Source organism: Hetaerina americana, unplaced genomic scaffold (genome assembly GCF_022747635.1).
Source record: "Hetaerina americana unplaced genomic scaffold, ioHetAmer1.1.p SCAF_6, whole genome shotgun sequence".
Classification (NCBI taxonomy): Eukaryota; Metazoa; Arthropoda; class Insecta; order Odonata; family Calopterygidae; genus Hetaerina; species Hetaerina americana.
The window spans coordinates 71,865,116-71,885,209 of NW_027287205.1; the positions used below are offsets into that span (position 1 = coordinate 71,865,116).

Genomic DNA, 20,094 nt, shown 5'->3' on the forward strand with positions numbered 1-20,094 from the left:
TGCCTTTCTTTCCTTGCCATTGCCATTCATTGCCTTTAAAAAGTTAAATGTGCATCATAAATCTGTAGTATGTGGGAATTATTCATAGTTACTTAAGAAATTTATATGCATTGACTTTTTGGCGACATATTGCTATCACTTTCCCAAATTTCCAATTTTGCCTTCTGAATACAATTATTATTTGTCAAACATTTTAAATTGGAAATGAATGGCTGGCTACATATTTCAGTCTCGTATAATTTTTTATTCAAGAGTCCCTTTTCAGCACATGGGCTCAAAGTTATTGGGATTGACAGCATTTGATCTCGAACAGCAGATTGAGGTACCATGGTGCTATCTAACTCTGAAGCAGAAGCTTTTAAGGTATAGCTGACGTTATTTTCCTCTTAATAATCAATATTTATTTCCAGATCTTCCACAATAAGTTCCAGATTTCCTTGTTCAATTTTTGATTTCACCTCCAGTTTTGCTCTCATTGTCTCAATTTCTCTGTTTAAATGGCTGACTAGTTGTTCAAGCATGTGTCTTTTATTTTCCAGAGACTTCAGAACTTCTCTCAGTTTCTCTATTTCTGTGATCATCCTTTCCAGGTCTTCATCCTTACTAAGCAAACTTTCTCGCAAATGGCTCAAATCAGATTCATATGCTGATTTTGTGGTTTCGACCTCTTCTTTGTATTTCTCTATCAAAGTTTCATTCTGTATTGATGCTCTCCTTAGGTCACATAGTTCCTGACGCTCAGCTTCCTATTGAAATAAAAAAATATAAGGCTTAAAGAGTGATTAAATTGTTCCTATTTTTTATTCAAAATCTCTTTGATTTATCATAGAGAGGAATATTGACATGTGGCAGGTGGTTTTTAAGTCTCTTCCTTAGAATCTGGGGCAAAAATCGGTGTTGTTTTATTAAAATTAAGTTTGTAATTAAAAAAATATATATTTATTTATTTAGCATTAGTCCGAAAACAGCACATTTTGGCCTTTACATCGGACTCAATCAATCATATCAGACTTATCAATGATATTAATGGTTACATTTACAAATACCCAAGCCCTAGGTTGAAGAAAACCCACCCAGGTGGGAATAGAACCTGCAACCCTGGGAATGGAAGACGAGGACATTACCCCGCTGCCACCAGAATCAGTGGATTTTAATATCTAAATTGCAATTTAGATATTATAATATATCTCGAATACATGTTTTAGGTACTAAAGGTGTGCTTTTGTACACATGCCCATACAGTGATTCTGAGAGTTGTTGATGTTGTAAACCACCTATTAGATAGCAAGAGAGAGTGTAAAAGTTAAAAAGCTGACAGAAAAAAAATACAAGATTGAGGATAGAATATCTTAGAATCAGATGGAATTGGGAACATTTATAAAAAAGTATAGCTAGTGTAAGTGATGACTGGGAAAGTTGGAAGGAGACAATGTTGCATTCATTGAAAGGGATCATAAAACAATGACAGGTAGAAAGAAGCAATGAAAGGTTCTTTTAAGTGAAAATGTAGGTTATTGTTACTAGGTAGTCTATCATTTAGGGTAGGTTTTGGATAGGAAAAGCTAAATTCCAATATATTTCTTTGCCTCCTAATGAAACAAGCTGAAATCTGACATCAGGTTGTAATGCTTGAAGTTCAAAGGTAGAGTGTAAAGGGTCATGAGTGTGATTTTAGCTGAAGGTGTGGAAGCACAAAAGATGGTCTATATTGTTAAGAAAAATATAAAGAATAAATGCAAAGACATCCTGAACAAATATAAATTACAGAATCAGAAAGAATATATTATTTTTAAGGAAATAAGATACTGCTTTGGAAATAGTTGACAAGGTAAAGTAATGAATATTAGTTGATAGGAGTAGTTAACAAAGAATATTAGTGGATTAGGAGACTAAGAAGAATGATTGTGAGAGGGGAATGGAGTGCAATGGCCAAATGATTTGACATGTGGATAATATCTTTAGTCTGGATGAATTTTAGAGAAATAAGGCACAAGTAAATGAATAAATTAAAATTCTGAAGAATGCAGGTTGAAAGTATGTGGAGTGCCTATATAAAATATATGTTTAAGGCGGCAAAAATTACTATATAAAAGAGTGATCTTCCCACATTGTAGTATGGGAGTGAAACTTGGGCATGCCTGGATGAGCCTAAGTGTTGACTTAATGTAATTGGTGTGGAATACTCGAGGAGTGTTTGTGGTAAAAATAGGATAGATAGGATAAGGAATGAATAGGTCATGAAAGAATGTAGATGGGATATGCTTGTGATATCCGTTAATGGTAAAAATTGGCGGTCCTGACTTGGTCATGTAGAGAGAATGGATGGGAGTTAAATCACGAAACACAAATGAGAGAAGACTAAATGGTATGAGCTGAATGAGTTACTGAAGTTTCTTTAAGACTCAATAAAACAAAGAATATTAGAAGCCTCAGGAACAAATGAGCATGTTTGAAACAATGTATGAATATGATGAAGGCAAAAGAATTTTACCGGGATTAATAGTTAGGAACAAATTATTGAAAGGGAGTAAGTTTCCAGGCAAAACCGAAAATCAGGCTTTTCTTACTCTATTAAGGGTAGGGAATGCATGTGGGCTATGTATATAAATCATAAATATTTTTAATTTCATCATTGTGCCCATGTTTCTTGAAACCATATGTTTTTTGTGTGGATAGAAACTTAATGAAATTCAATGGAGCATTTACACTATAAACAAAGAAATCAGATTTTAATAGTTGCAAATTTTGTCTGTTTTAAGCAAACCACATTCACTTTCCAATGATGGAATGGTTTTCTAGTTCAAAGCTCTTGGGGATTATTTCTAAGATAGATTTAAAATAGTGAAAGGAAATTACTGCTGTAGTTTTTTTTATTACAGTGTGTTATCTGATGTTAGAGTGGTTAATCAATTTGATTTATGTGCTACACAGAACCTTTTTATAATATTTATTCGACTGTTGGTTTGTCATTCACACTTAAATTCATGTCAAAAAAGTACAAAGCTGTTATAAACAGGAATGATGGTCAGGAAGATTAAAGAAGAATGGAATATAAGAACCTGACCATGAGAGTTGTGTAAGCTAGTTAACTTATCATACTAGGTAGTGTGATTAGATCAGCAAATTTGTGTAAAAAATGATATGAAAGTTGAAAGAAGATAATGGAATCCAGAAATGCCATTTAGTTGAATGGAAAAGGGAATGTGGTAAATGAAAGTTTAATTGAAAGAGATAATATCCCTGCAGCAGTAATTTTTGGAGGTCTTGAAGGGTGAACATTTTTTAGATAATTCATATTTATGGTGAAATAGTTTGGACCAAAATCTTGCTTAGTTCAATATTCGTTTGCAATACATATTTGTATAGTTTCCTGCCAAAAAAGAGTAAAGCAGTATAGGATGAGGACTATAATACCATGTTTAATTTCATATGCAGAAGAAAAGGGTCACCGACAAAATAGTGATGACATAGCAGATTAGCACTAAGCTGTAGTTTTAACTTATGGGAAAGTAAAGGAGCTCATGATGGCTAAGCAGTAATTGGTAAATAGTCCAAATGGTTGTTCTATTCAAGGCTCATTCACTCTAAAATTTAAAACTTCATGTTTTCCATAAATATTTCTGAAGGTCACTAGAAAGATATATTGTTCTTCATAATTGAGATTAACCTATACTTATCTGAAATAATTATTTGCAACATAATAGTTATTAAACCCCCTGAGAGTTTGGTTTTGAACTGTACCCTAAGGCAAATGGTCAAATATTAGAAATTTGGAAAAACTTTTGAAATTATTGAATAAATAGTGTATTCATTCACTTCTTAGACCCTGAATATGTTATAATGTAGATCTTGCAGATGTTATATAGATATACTTGTTAGTTGAATCCCCTTTCCCAAACCTTCACATCTATAGAGTAATTCGAAATTATTTTTATAAGTTTGTTATTTACCCTTGCTAGAGTGATAAGCTCATCATCTATCATTTTTTGCAATGTTACAGACATCCTGTGCTTCTCAGCTTCATGATCCTTAACAGTATTTTCTAACTCTACCAGAGCTTTCTTCAATCTGTCTTTTTCTTCTTCATCTTTCCTTTTCAATCTAAAAATTTCATCTTCTAATGCTTTCATTTCTTCTATCATTTTATCTCTGTCTCTGCAATCAAAGTTTTTACTATGAAAACAAAAATGTCAACTGTAATATATAATATTAGTAATTATATATTAATTTTAATATATATATATATAATGCACACATACATACATATATATATATATATATATATATATATATATATATATATATATATATATATATACAGGTATATAGTTTTGTGTATATATATATGGTGTGTGTGTATATATATATATTCATTTATATAGAAACAGATAATAGGAAAAGTGATAGGAACACACATAAAAGACGAACACAGGAGAGGTGGGGAAGGCGGAACCCAGCAGATCACGAATGTAAAAATATTTCCTAGACTGGGATTTGAACTCCGGATCTTTCCACTTGCCGGGCGGAGGCTCTTAACCACTTGAGCTATCCAGGAAACGTAACTTACTTTGAGAACTGCGATGCTTTATGCAACCCCGGTCCCATTCAGTCCAACGCTCTACCCCCTGGACTACCTCGACAGGTCACCGTAGTCCAGTGGGTACAGCGTTGGAATGCTGACTGGAGGGTCCCAGGTTCAATTCCCAGGCAAGGCCTTCTGGGCACCTGCAGCTCCACCCAAGCTAAAGTGATTTTTTGGGTACCAGTTCTTACTGGGAAATCATAAGCAGCACAGGGAAAGGAACTGGCCTCTCTACCCTGATATGTGAATTTTCACACGCTGTATAGGGCTTAGTACTGGGTGATCTCTACCATCACCTACTAAACCGACCTTCGGATTAATTACTGTGTTTATGGTTTTATATATATATAGATAAAAAAATATATATAGAGATTATATATATATATATATATATATATATATATATATATATATATATATATATATATATATATATATATATTTATCTATATACATATATATATATTTTTATCTATATATATATATATATATATATATATATAAAGAAAATACAGAAAAACTCACATGAGCGGCACAATAGTGAGACGGCACAATACATCAGCAATACCTACACCACACAAGCTGTCACCCTCAACACATGAAATGCTCGATTCCTAACTCTCTCTCTATCCGCGGACACCGAATTTGCAACACCACAGCCACTTTCAACAAATACCTTGACACTCTACATCTTGCACTCCTCAAATGCGGTTACCCAGAAAAGCTCCTACAAAATAAAATCCACGGCTCCACCCGACCACACACACCATATAAAAACAAGCGCTCATCTGACGTAGGACTCAACCTTTGCACCACGTATTTCCCCAGATCATACAGACTGAAAACCTTCCTTAAAGAACTGTTGCCAATTTTACATGACTATGATGCAACCTCATCCTTACTACCCCAATGCCCATCTATTGCTTACAGACGACCAGTTAATCTCAAAAACCTTCTGAGATCCACCAACCCTTGGCACCCCCCCTGTGACAAATTTCCTAATATTTCCCCTACTTGTAACCGCCCCGATGTAAAACCTGTCCACTTATTAGGTCTACTCCCCTCTCCTTACATCCCCTCATTCCCCTTCACCTCGTTCCCACGCTAATTGCCTCTCAAAAAACATTATTTGTCTTTTGTCATGCAAACATTGCACTTCCTTTTACATAGGTGAATGCATTACAGCCTTATCCATTCGAATGAATAATCACCGGTACTCCTGCAATTCTGTCTCACTCTCTTCTCTTCCCATTCCTTCACACACCAATTTCCACAACCTTTCATTCGACCAGTGTTTTGCTCTTAGCATCCTAGAATCCCTACCTGATTCAGCCACCAATATAGAGGTGAGAACTCCAGAATCCGCCTACATATTAGCTTTCAAAAATCCAACCCTTAACAGCCATCTTTAATTTCCCTCCCAGCATTCCCTGCTCCACACCTCCCCTTCCCGCCCATACCCCTTTCCCCTCTCCAGCTTATTTTCAGTCTCACTTGAAGAAAGCCTCTGAGAGGGCTTAAAGCTCGAACAATTTACTGTGTGAGTGTCCTTTTAAATGTTGCTATTCTATTTGTGTTCTATTGTGCCGTCCCATTTTATATGTGTATATATATATATATATATATATATATATATATATATATATATATATATATATATATATATATAATGGGCTGACACAACATAACACAAATAGAATAGAATAGCAACATTTAAAAGGACACTCACACGGGCTCGTGTGATATATATATCATGATTGTACGGAAAAACTCATGCGAGCCCGTGTGAGTGTCCTTTTAAATGTTGCTATTCTATTCTATTTGTGTAATGTTGTGTCAGCCCATTTTATATATATATATATATATATATATATATATGTATGTATATGCACATACACACACATACACCTCTGTATATGTGTGTGTATACATATAAACAGATACTTTGCTGTTTCACATTGCTCATGTGCTGTTGTACGAGATCTTTGTCCTTCCAAGGAATCTCTACCTTAGGGAAAGTATAATATAATTCAGTTTGATGATATTAGGACAAACTATTTGTCTAAGAAGATAATTTATCATAAAAAGCAGCTTTGTCAACCAATAAAGATGAGATTATCTTAAAAGTCGACTGGTTGTAAAGGAATGCAAAGAAAGTGGTAGAAGAGGAGGGTAGCGGTTTTTGAATAATTCTAAAGAAAGAAAGAATTATGAATTATGAGTAGTTTGATTGAAAATTGAATTTTGGAGGGATGGGGAGAATTGATGGAGGGGAGATTATTGGATAAGTGATGGAGGGGTGTAGAAAGAATAAACACGATGAATAATAATAATAATAATAATTAAATATATTATAAAAGAGCAAGCATATGGAATGGAATGAAGGGAGGCAGAAAGTATGCAAAATTGAAGTAAAGTGTATTGTAGTTTAGGTTATCTCATTGTGTCATGTTGGGTGAAAATGTAGTAGTGATTAGTGTGTGCCCATTAAGAAAATACCTCACATGGTCGAATAGCATTGATAGTGATTCTGGTCACAGTGTGCATCAACCCCACAATTCTAAAATTATTGACATCTCCATGCCCAAACATTAATCTATTAGTATAAACAACAATTTATATACTAGGCATAATAAATTTTTAACATTAATGTTATTTCAGTACACTAACTTTCACATTATGTCTTAAGTGATCGGTATTTTCTAAGGGTCCCACTTACGTCTTTAGTCTCTGTACCTCTTCATGTTCTCTCCTTAGATCTGATAGCAGGTTTTCTTTTTGTCCCTCTTCCCTCTGCAGATGTTCTCCTAAATCGATAGATTTTTGTCTCTCTTTGTTCATCAACTTTTCATTCTGAGCAATTTGATCTCTTAATTGTCGTTCTGTGCACTGTGCATCTTGTAACTGCTTTTCTAACATTCTAATATCTTCATCTGCTTCCTCAAGCTCTTCCTCTAATTCACAAATCTGCCCTTTTAATTCTGTAATTTCCTGTGCCATGCATTCACATTTCTTAGCTGACTCCTTCATCCTCTCTCTTTCTTTTCCAATACATGCAATAGCATCCAACATAGACTGTAGCTTGAAAAGATGTCCTTTTAGAAATTGTGAATCATTTTCTTTAGTAGCTATTAAATCCCCTAGCATAATTTCCTCCTTTAATCTAGCATCACCAGATGGCTTTTGTGCTTCCTTTCCTTGAAGATCCTGAGGCAATTCTTGGAGAATTAATAATTCATTTCTTAAGTTATCTCGTTCGGTTTCTAAACCAGAAATAATTTTAAATAACTCTTCATTTTCCTTTTCTAAAAAATTGATTCTTGATAAGTAGTCCAACCCTGGTGGCTCCTGTAATTTTTGTTCACTCCTAATTGAAGGATATCTTACATAGTCCTCCAACACTTGTTCACTTGCAGTCGAAGGATGCCGGTTATCTTTGTCCAATTCTTGTTCACTTCTCATGGACTGATGCCTTGAAGTAACTGCAAGTTCTTGCTCACTTTTAATCAAGAGATAACTCTTATCATCCAGTTGTGGCTCCCTCGTAATTGTAGGAATTCTAATGTGGTCCTCCAACACTTGTTCACTTTCAGCTGTAGAGTGCCTTACATCAATCTCTGATTCTTGTTCTATCTTAGTTGAAAGGTGCCTCTCACCATCCTCTGTTTCTTTTTCACTCATAGTTGGAGGATGTCTCGTTGTGTCCATAAATTCTTGCTCACTTCTATTCAAAGGTTGTCTCACCTTTTCCATTAATTCATCTTCACTTTTAATTGAAGGTTGTCCCACTGTTTCTACAAATTCTTGTTCACTTCTCACTGTTTCCACCAATTCATTTTCACTTTTAATTGAAGGCTGTCTCACTGCTTCCCCCAATTCTTGTTCACTTCTCACTGATGGTTGTCTCACCTTTTCCATCAATTCATTTTCACTTTTAATTGAAGTTTGTCTCACTGTTTCCACCAATTCTTGTTCACTGCTCACTGAAGGTTTTCTCAATGTTTCCTCCAAATCGTCTTCACTTTTCATTGAAGGCTGTCTCACTACTTCCACCAATTCTTGTTCACTTCTCACTGAAGGTTGTCTCACCTTTTCCATCAATTCATTTTCACTTTTAATTGAAGTTTGTCTCACTGTTTCCACCAATTCTTGTTCACTGCTCACTGAAGGTTTTCTCAATGTTTCCTCCAAATCGTCTTCACTTTTCATTGAAGGCTGTCTCACTACTTCCACCAATTCTTGTTCACTCTTCACTGAAGGTTGCCTCACTCTTTCTACCAATTCATTTTCACTTTTAATTGACGGCTGTCTCACTGTCTCCACCAATTCTTGTTCACTGCTCACTGAAGGTTTTCTCAATATTTCCTCCAAATCATCTTCACTTTTAATTGAAGGGGTTCTTACTGCTTCCACCGATTCTGGTTCACTGTTCACTGAAGGTTTTCTCAATGTTTCCTCCAAAACATCTTCACTTTTCGTTGAAGGCTCTCTCACTACTTCCACCAATTCTTGTTCACTTTTCACTGAAGGTTGTCTCACTGTTGCTACCAATTCTTGTTTACTCTCAGTTGAAGGCAGTCTCTTATCATCCTCCAATCCTTCATCACTTTTGAAGAAAGTATGCGTTTCAATGTCCTCTGTGATTACACATATTTCTTCTAGTGACAGGGTCTCAGCTTCTCCTTCCTGAATTGTGAATGAATCAGAACTTCCATCTTTTATATGGTTTCTCTTACTTCCTCGATGAGGATATGAAACTTTAAAATGAAAATATGTTCATGTAATATCAAAGAGTAAGATTCCGAGTTAGCATACATTCTGAAGTGAATTATTTTAAGCTCAAAATCAATGTTGATTTTATTCATTTGCAGTATAATTTTAATGTTAAATGGATGTTCCTATCTATTTTTAAAATGATACTACATATTTATTTTATTACTGTTAATTTGTTAAATTATGATGAACCACCTTGAACTTTAATCACCAATCAAAATAGCGCTAAGATAAGAAACCGGGTTCAAATATTGAGTTTCAACTGAAAGTGTAACCATTTACAAAATGTAGTTTCTTTTTTATCCATTTACTGCAAATGAAAAATTAATAATGATTCTTTAGAATACTTCACTGTGTCTTTGATTTAGACTGAAGGATAGCATTTCTTCTCTATGGGTCCTCATGATTAGCAAAGTAGGTGTGTTACCACACAATTGTATGCATGTTTTTGGTGAAATGTGAATAGTTTGATTTATTGCTGTATAATTTTCCAGGTGTTGTGCCAATTGGAAGGTTCCAATTGTCTCTTGCTTTTTAAAGGGGCAAGACCATGTTAAGGGGAAAACAGTCTGAAACTGGATTCCTGGCCACATGAACTCTGGTGGAAAAAATACACTCTTTGAGCGTACTGTATTGAATTTAAATACATTTTTTTCAATCCTACGTGTGGGATTGACATATAAACATTTCTGCACAGAGCAAATTGTGGACTCTTTAATGGGCCTGCTCCCCTTAGTATTCTATAATTGAGAAAGACCAGTGGCACTATTCATGTATATTCAGTGGTTACAGTAGACCATTCAATATATATTAATTCACTAACTTATTTCATTCAATTAAGTATTAACGAAAAATTAGAAGCCAACAATTGAACCAAGGTGCCTCATAGTATTTTTTTGTTTCTCAGTCAAACTAAGTAAATATTGATAAGTGAGATTAATTGCCTGGTAAATTTTGTTATAAAATGTTTGCTATTTTCAAAGGTATCTCATGAAAAAGTGCATGGCTATGAATGAAAAGGATTTTTAGGAAAAGGACGAGTAAATGTTTAAATAATTAATCTTCTTCCATATGCAGAGTGAGGTTTAATTTTCTTACTCATCAAGGAGAAATATTAACTTTTTAATACTTTTTTTAGATATATTGTGCAATTAAAAAAAATCATTTATTCAAATCCAACAGAACAGTCTGGGGGGGTCATATGAATGATGCTCATGTGTAAAGATGGAAGAAGGACATATATGGATACTGAATTCAGTAATTAGTCCCAGAGATATTTACTCTTTTTATTTTGCAATAAGTTACTGGTATCAACTACATAGTTTTTAAGTTATTAGTGACGATAACAAGTAAATTTCAGTTACTTTTGATAAATTTTTAAAAGCAGGTATTTGAAGATTTCAATGTGAGAAGGTATTACTTCACTGTTTTTATGCATAAACTCCTAGTTTTAACAGAAGTTAATGCATTTAAATGGTGATTTCTATTAATTTCACTAACTGAAAAATTAAGCTGAATGTACAAAATTAATACTAGTATTAACTAGTAGCCCTCCCATGGACTACAACCTTGACATGGAGGAAGGGCTTGTACCTTCCAATGAACCCTAGAGCTGAGCTGGCGAGAGCAATGATAATTGCTCCTCGTAGGGTGACCCATAAGTCGAGGGTTAGGAGCCACTTAGCGTCTGTTCCTCAGGCGGCCATTGAGTGATGGTATCACGTTAAAAACACTATTGTGGAAGACAACGGGAAACCACGTCAATTATTATTCCCAAGAATATAATGAGGGACAATAGAGAGAATATGAGTCCTGGAAACTACAGGACTCGACCCAATTGGCCGCGTGTCGTGCCCGGCAGTGGGAGAGCCAAGGCTTCCTTGGTCTTCATCCCACAAAACCCTTGCAAAAGAAAACCAACAGCAGCGGGACAGAAAAAGCAGGAGAAAATGATCATATTAGTTAGAATAGGAACTTCGAATGTTAAGACAATATCGAGGACAGGAAAATTAGAGAATATTAAGCAAGAGATGGAAAGTGGAAATAGGAGATATTTTAGGTTTATGCGAGTTGAGATGGAACAATAGCGGGGATTACTGGAGTGATAGTTATAGAATAATATACAGTAGTGGGGATGAGAGACAATGAGGGGTTGACATAATATTGAATAAAAAGTTAGGGAAAAGTGTAGTCAACATAGAGCAAGCAACAGATAGAATTTTACAAGCAGAGGTAAAAGTAGAACCAACGAACTTGTTCATTGTCCAGGCATACTCCTACATGCCACCAGGTAAACATTTGATGGTGATAGGGGGATTAGAATGCAACGGTATGCAAAGGAAGAGATGGTGATGGGGTGGGGGACTACGGTTTAGGTGCAACGAATGACTGCGGGGAGAAATCAATTGAGTTCTGAAGAAGACAGGAGTTAGTCATCACAAACACTTGGTTTAGACACCACAAAAGGCATAGGTATAATTGGAAAATGCCAGGTGATTCAGAAAGGTATCAGTTCGATAATATAATGGGTAGGCTCATATTCAGGAACAGTATGATCCATTCGCACAGCTTACCGGGAGTGGATTCGGACCCTGATCACAATTCAGATGTGATGAAGTTTAGCTTCCTTTTCAAAAAGATATGGAAGGGGTGACAGGTTAAGAAGTCGAATGTAGATGCATTAACTGGATTGACCAGGAAGGTGTATCTCCAGGCTGTAGAGAAAATCATGAATGAGGGAAAAGAGCTGAGCACTATCAAAGAAAAATGGGAATGTATCAAGAAAGGGATATTAAAAACTACAAAAGAAACTACAGAAACCGTAAATAGGAAAAGGACAAGGAAACCATGGATCACGGATGAGATGTAAAGAAAGATAGAGGAGAGAAGAAAATGGAAGGATGTAAACACAGAGTTAGGCAGGAGGAAGTACAAAGAGTTGAATAATAAATTGAGACCGTTACATATAAAGCAAAAAAGGATGGTGGAAGATGCAGTGCAAGGAGATGGAAAGTTTGTAGAAGAAGGGTGCAATTGGTGCACTATATAGCTAGGTTAAATCAGTATAAGAAAGTAAGAAGGGAACATCTGTGTTAACAGTTAGAGGTAAGTCGGGTAAGAAAATAGTTGAAACAGAAAAGATCGAAGAGAGATGGAAGGAATATATAGAAGAACTGTATGGTAAAGAACTTAGGCCAACAAGGTTGGACATAAAAAAGGCACATGATGTAGATGAAGATAGCTTACGTCCAGACATACTCGACGATGAGATAGAAAGGGCATTGAGGTAGATGAAACTAAATAAGGCATTGGGGGTGGATAACATTCCTGCGAAACTACTGAAATGTTTAAGAAAATGTGGGAGGAAGACCCCATATGGACTGATTCGTAGTATCTATGAGGAAGGAATCTGGCCGGAGGACTTCGAGAGATCAATGTTAGTCTTATCCCAAAAAAGGTAAAGGCTACATCATGTGAGGACAACAGAACAATAAGTTTGATTTCATCCGCAGCTAAAGCTGTTCTCAGGATCACCAACCAAAGGATAGAGAGCAGGGCAAATGATTACTTAGGGGATGATCAGTTTGGTTTCCAGAAGGGGAGAGGCTCGCGTGTTGCCATTGCAGTAATGAGATCACTAATCGAGAGGAATATAGAATACAAACAGGGCGTATTTGCCTGTTTCATTGATTTTGAAAAGGTGTTTGATTGTGTGAACTGGGAAAAACTAATGAGTATATTGCAGAAAATAGGAATAGATTGGAGGGACATGAGGCTAATCCACAACCTGTACATGTCTCCCTATGGTGGGCAAGGAGAGGGGTTTGTTGGGAGAAATCCTAAGGAATCAGGAAAAATGGATGAAGGGTGTATTGATCGGCAGTGAGATTCTGAAAATGGTAACAGAGGGGGAACGTTAGGCCAGTGAGGAAAGGGCAGGAACAGGAAAGGGATGTAGGATGGGATGAAGGGAGGAAGGAAGTACACAGAGATGAATAAGGACTTGATGTAGAGTAGGTTGCTGGATTGTGTTTTGTTAGGAGTCACAAAATATTTATTTGGTGTCCATCCTAAACCTACCTTAAACCGGTAGATTACCTTATAATAATATCTAAAATTTAATTTAGAGTAAGTCAGTTTCTCCCACCACTGCTAATATGTCATAAAAACAAAGCCTAACCTTAATTGCATGCAAGTTTTCATTTTTGTACCTGAATAATTGTTCCAACTTCTATTCCATGAGCAGCAAGTGCATTTCTCAATTTCTTTATGTCTGAATTCTTTTTTGCTAGCAATGCACCAGCTAATTCCAAAGATGAAGGCAGATAGGTTTCAGATGCCTGTGATGAGGAATGAAAAGCATTTTAATAAATAAAATTCAGCACAGGTAGAAAATTTAAACCACAAAATACCCAGTTTTAAAAGGTTGACATATGACCTTAATTATACAATTAATGATTGTATTCCCAGCCCTCGTGGTGGCAAGGTAACGTCCTTGCCTGCCAACCAAGAGGTTTTTGATATGATTCCTATCCAGATGACTTTTCTTTCACCTTGAGCTTGGGTCCTTGATGCATGTTATTGTTAAAAAGCCCAATGTAATGGAATGAAGTGCTGTTTTCAATTTAGTACTAAGTAAAAAAATAATTAAATTTTTGTCTCTGGCATAAATTTATGGAATTTACACAAATTATTGAAATTAAATATGTAACTTTATTATTCCATTGACACCTTATTTAGAACATGACCTAAGTTTCGATGTTGGATGTCATCATCAGGTGGTCCTCACAGAAGCCAACTTTGTATATGGTGTATACCTTCAGAACAGTCGAGGCGAAGATGAAAATTCTCCACAGCGGGAGAAGTCCCATTTAAAAAATAAAGGCCAAAGACTTAATTCATTGGAACAATTAGAATTTTTAACATGTATCTATTCCAAGGATGAACTTGCTAACGAAATTTTGTATCCCTCCCACTCCCCCCTTGTGGATCTACCATTCTTTCACTTATAGTGCTCCCCATTAGGGGTATCCCCCTCCCAAACAAACCCCCATGAACAGCCAATGATTGATATGGAAAGCTGTACTTCCCTTTCCTCCTATCTATATTTAACCTTTTTACACCTCCATCCTCCCATCCCCCCCCCCCACTGAAACAAACCCCGGCTCCCCTGCTCTTAAAGTATAAGTACAAAGTTGGCTTCGGTGAGGACCACTCGATGATGACATCCAGCCTCCAAACCTTGGTCATGTTCTAAATGAAGTTGTGAGTGGAATTAAAAACTTACTTATTTAATTTAAAAAAAATTACTTCAGTTGTATTTAGGAATAATATTTCCACATACATATATATATGTGGGTCGCGGTAGTCCAGGGGTAGAGCGTTGGACTACTGACCAGAGGTTCTTGGGTTCGATTCCTGGGCAAGTCTCTGGGCACCTGCAGCTCCACTCAAGCTATGTGATTTTTCAGGTACCGGATCTTCCTGGGAAACCATAACCGGCACAGGGAAAGGAACTGGCCCCCCTACCCTGATGTGTGAATTTCACATGCCATCGGGCTTAGTACTGGGTGAACTCTACCGTCACCTACCAAACCGAACCTCTGGTTGATTACTGTGTTTATGGTGTATATATACATGTATATATATATATACATATACATATATATATACATACATACATATATATATATATATATATATATATATATATATATATATATATATATATATATATATATATATATATATATATATATATATATGTATGAAATAAGAATGCAATCAGGTCATATTTGCCTGTTTCGTAGATTTCAAAAAAGCATATGATGGAGTGAATTGGGAAAAAATAATGAGTATATTGCAGAAAATAGGAATAGATTAGAGGGAAAGGAGGCTAATCAGCAACCTGTACATGTCTCAGACTGCTCAGGTGCAAATGGGGAGTTGGGATGGGCAGTGTTAGGAAGAGGTGTAAGGCAGGGTTGCCCATTATCATCGGTGCTGTTCAACATATCTGTGGAGGAAATAATTAAAGAGGCATGCAAAGAACTGGAGGTAGGAATGAAAGTCGGTGGGGAATCCATAAAATCAGTTTGGTTTGCTGATGACCAAGCTTTAGTTTGTCAGTCAGCCAAGGGGTTGCAAGCATTGCGGAGTGAATTGGAAATTCAGTGCGACAGATATAGGTTGAGAATCAATATTAATAAAACAAAAGTTGTGCGATTTTCTAGAAAGAAAAAGGTGAAGCTAAACGTTAAAATGGGAGGGTAAAAACTAGAGCAGGTAGAACAGTTTACGTATCTCAGAAGTGTTTTGGACCAACATGGCCGAAGTAGTATGGACGTAAGGAGAAGAATTGCACTTAGCAAAGAGGCTTTCACACGGAGGAGGGAGTTGATGACAGTGATGTTTAGGGAGGATGTTAAGAAAAGACTCGTGAAAACTTTGATATGGAGCATAGCTATCTATGGCACAGAAACGTAGCCATTGAAGCAGGAGGATAGACGTAGATTGGAGGCTTTTGAAATATGGTTTTGGAGAGGGTGAAGTGGACCAAAAGGAAAACAAATGGGAAGTACTTGGTAAGGTGGGCAAAGAGAGGGGTTTGTTGGGAGAAATTCTATGGAGGCAGGAAAAATGGCAACAAGTTCTCTGTGCAGTGCCGCTCATGTGTATTTTAAATATTCTACTCACCACAGGAATAATGACTCCATTTGTCTCTTATATTTAACACTTACATTAGTGTATAATTCTGGATTGGCTATGAATTCTTGGATATATTCTCTTCTTTCATTCTTATTTGGACCCCATGAGCGTATGTCTGCATTTGATTGATATGTTTTTAATCGTCCTTCACTTCTTTTTCTTTCGGCATAATTATAATGGCAGAGTGATGACAGCTTATACAGAGAATTTTGATCCATGATGATAAGTGTTCTGTAGGTATACTTTTTAGCTTAACCCATTTTCAAGATTTATTCCACATAACTGAACTCCTATGATTTTCTGAAAGGATTGGAGAGATATCTTTGATAATAAATTCATAGAAAGACATTGGTTATGAAGTGGATGAACCATAAATTAGTATTAAAAAATTTTAGCACTGAATGATGCAAGATTGCTAGTTAAAAACTTTGACGACAATTTAAGCTTTCTTCTTTTTCTAAATAATCGTCATTCCTTGGCCATATTCTTAATTTAGACATGCTTTGTTACATAATTTAGTTATAATTAGATATGTTGGACCTACTCTTAATTTAGTTAACGATTATGTTCCTGTTGCCCACAGTGCCTATTATAAGTGCATATTTAATATATATTATTGTGGATGTATATGTATAATGTTCCCGTAGATTTTTCAGAGTTGTTAAGACATCTCCTATTGCTTTTTCAAAATCTTGAGAAATCTGGATATTATTTCATCTGAAATGACTAGTTTTACTGATGTAACATTTTCCATTTGAAGATATTTTCTGGCTGTACTTAACACAAGTAACATTTTCTAAGTTCTAATTATCAGTGTTGGCATAGCCATATGAGGCCTGTTCAGACTTGGCGTTGGATCATTAAGATTTTTTTCACACTTTCCACCCCAGTATTGTATCCTTTTACCTTGTACTCATATCTATTTCGAATATTTATGTCAGCTCATTATGCAGATAAATGTTAATTGTTGCCAACAATATTTCTCTTTGTGAAATATTGAGTGTCATTTCTGGAATACAATTTTAGGAGTTACATGGTAGAATTTCCATAAAATAAGAATAGATTGGAGGGACTCAGACAGCTCAGGTGCGAGTGGGGAACAAAGAGTCCAGATGGGTAGTGTTAGGAAGAGGTGTAAGGCAGGGTTGCCCATTATCACCGTTGCCGTTCAACGTATAAGTGGTGGAAATTATTAAAGAGGCATGGAAAGAACTGGAGTAGTAGTAGTAGTTTTGAGGGTAGGCGACCGACAACTAAGGTCATTTGCGCCATAGGGGATGGACAGGAAAGGATGAAGGGTGGAGAGAAACCCGGCGTCGGCATTAGCCTACTCTTTACGAAAGGCGCCAAGGGGTCCGTAGTTTAACGTCCCATCCGACGGACGCCGTACTCACTCAAAGTGCCCTCCACAAAGCACCTCAAGTAGGGATCGAGATACCTCTGAAAAATATTCAAAACCGCCGGGATTTGAACCCGCGCCCTCTGGGTGGGAAGCCAGTACGTTAGCCCCCGCACCATCTCGATCCCCGGGAAAGAACTGGAGGTAGGAATGAAAGTCAGAGGAGAATTCGTATAATCAGTTATGCTTGCTGATGACCAAGCTTTACTTTTTCAGTCAGCCAATGATTGCAAACATTGATGAGCGAATTGGAAATTCAGTGCCATAGATATGGGATGAGAATCAATACTAATAAAACAAAAGTTATACAATTTCCCAGAAAGAAAAAAGTGAAGCTAAACATTAAAATGGGAGGGCAAAAACTAGAGCAGGTAGAACAGTTTACGTATCTGGGAAGTGTTTTGGACCAACACGGCCAAAGTAGTATGGACGTAAGGAGAAGAATTGCGCTAGGCAAAGAGGCTTTCACACGGAGGAGGGAATTGATGACAGGGAATTTGAGTAAGGTTATTAAGAAAAGACTCATAAAAACTTTGATATGGAGCATAGCTATGTACAGTGCGGAAACATGGTCATTGAAGCAGGAGGATAGACTTAGATTGGAAGCTTTTGAAATGAGGGTGTGGAGAGGAATAGAGTAAGTGAAGTGGACCAAAGGGAAAAAAAAACGGGGGAGTACTTGGTATGGTGGGCGAGGAGAAGGTTTGTTGGGAGTAACCCTGAGGAGGCAGGTAAAATGGATGACAGGTGTATCGATCTTCAGTGTGATGCTAAAAACTGTAATAGAGGAGAAAATATTAGGCAAACGAGGAAAGGGCAGGAACAGGATAAGGATGTTGGACAGGATGAAGGGTGGAAGTACACTGATGAAGGGGGACTTGATCCAAAATCTACTTTAACTGGTAGATTATCTGTAATAAATAAAAAAATAACTAGATTTCATGTGATACATCATTACTAAGTGAAGCTTTCACAATACAATCCCAAGTTTTTGCACCGAAAATATGAGGGTTGGAGAGTAAGAGAAATGGACTGATCTGGGTGGGTTATGAGTAGGTAACCGACCAAATTAACCATCATGCTGGAAGGAATGCCCAATCATTATTTAGGATAGAACAAACGCCACACATGCTTTACTTCACCATGAGGCATTGTCAATGTCTTCTAGCTTTCATACATTTAAGTTGACCAGGTAGAGGAGAAGGTGTAAAAACTTTCAATGTTGTAGCTCATGAAATGGCAGTAAACTGTTCTAAATGGTCCTAAGTTGAGTGAATCGTACCTTTGTGTCTATTGCCAGCAAGAGTGCATGGCCTTTGGTCTTCTATGAAACCAGTGCTCTGCAGCTTATTAGATGTCCCATGTCCTCAAACTGATAAGACCTATGCAGGAAGAATTGCTTCCCATCTACTATCAGTGCAGGGTAGTGTGGGATGGGCATTAATTTGCTGCTTGGCCACAGTGTGATATACTTATCAAGGTGCATTTTAAAGAGATATTTGATACTGACTTGAGAGAAGCTTTGAGTCTTGTGTTCAAGAAGTTTCTGAATGGCATGCCAACTACTGTGATTAAAAGTTACTATGCTAAGCTTGAGCAGGGTGAGCTCAGTAGCATATGGGAATGAAGGAAAGGGGAGGTAGTTGACAGTGCCCTAATGAAGGTACTTTAAATATAGTTACTTCCATGTAAAAATTGGAATACACGTGGGAGGAGGCAACAGTATTGTTATTTTGTGCAAATAACCATTTTACATTGTTTCTTTGTGCCTTAATAAACAACATTTATCAAAATCATTATTGAAAATAATTTATTAAAGCTACAATTATATAAAATATGGTTTTATTAGTTCAGGAAAATTTTATTGAATGTCATGCTTGTATTGGTAAGATAGTATAATGAGTTTTCGGCAGTTCTTTATTCACAATGTACAATTGGTAGGCTTAAGAAAGTCCCTTTTTGTTCTATATAGTAGGCACTATTTCATGGAAAAAATTTGCGGGAATTTTTTTATGCCTTTGGTGATGCAAGATTCCTGCACACTTTCCTTCGAGTCATGGACAAGTGGAAGAAACTGCCTTTTAAATAATAAAACCCAGGTAGATCATCAGCCACATTCAATATGCTTGAGAAGTAATTTAACATATTTGAATGCCTCATGTAGGCCACGTTAAAGGAAATGAAGTCGATCGTTACACATGCACCCTATTTTTCGGCCACAGGATTTAAATGGCTGACTGGTAATCATAATCATACAACTATTCAGCGTAGGCAATTAACAGATCAGGAGATTAGTTAAGTAGTATTTTATTGAATGGCTTACTATTGCATGAAGGCCATAAATGCACAAAACGTTTGGACGTACCGATGTTTCGACTTACACTTCAAAAAGTTGAAAACATCAATCCAAGCGTAATAGAGGTATTTATTTTAGCAACAAAATACAGTGTTATTAGGCTTGGAGACATATTTTTGAGGGAAATACGAGAATAAAATGCTAGTAGTAGCGTGTATCAATTTACGAAGTAACGGATCCCTGAATAACATTCTTTGAAAAATGTTATCTAAGCGGCAATTTGAAATCGTTTATTACGCTGTTCATTTATTGCCTAAATAACGTTATTGGCGGTCG

The 20,094-nt window shown here is 36.3% G+C and overlaps 1 protein-coding gene across 1 annotated transcript; it reads right to left on the reverse strand.

Annotated features, from left to right (window-relative positions):
* Positions 1–386: 386 nt before the first annotated feature.
* LOC139695465 (trichohyalin-like) lies at positions 387–14,605 on the reverse strand. The gene is made up of 6 exons (XM_071594251.1): positions 14,516–14,605; positions 13,567–13,695; positions 7,970–9,268; positions 7,302–7,789; positions 3,951–4,155; positions 387–746 (listed from the first exon to the last, which is right to left on the reverse strand). The coding sequence occupies exons 1-6, from the start codon at positions 14,603–14,605 to the stop codon at positions 387–389; spliced, it is 2,571 nt and encodes an 856-aa protein (XP_071450352.1).
* Between the last annotated feature and the right edge of the window lie 5,489 nt (positions 14,606–20,094).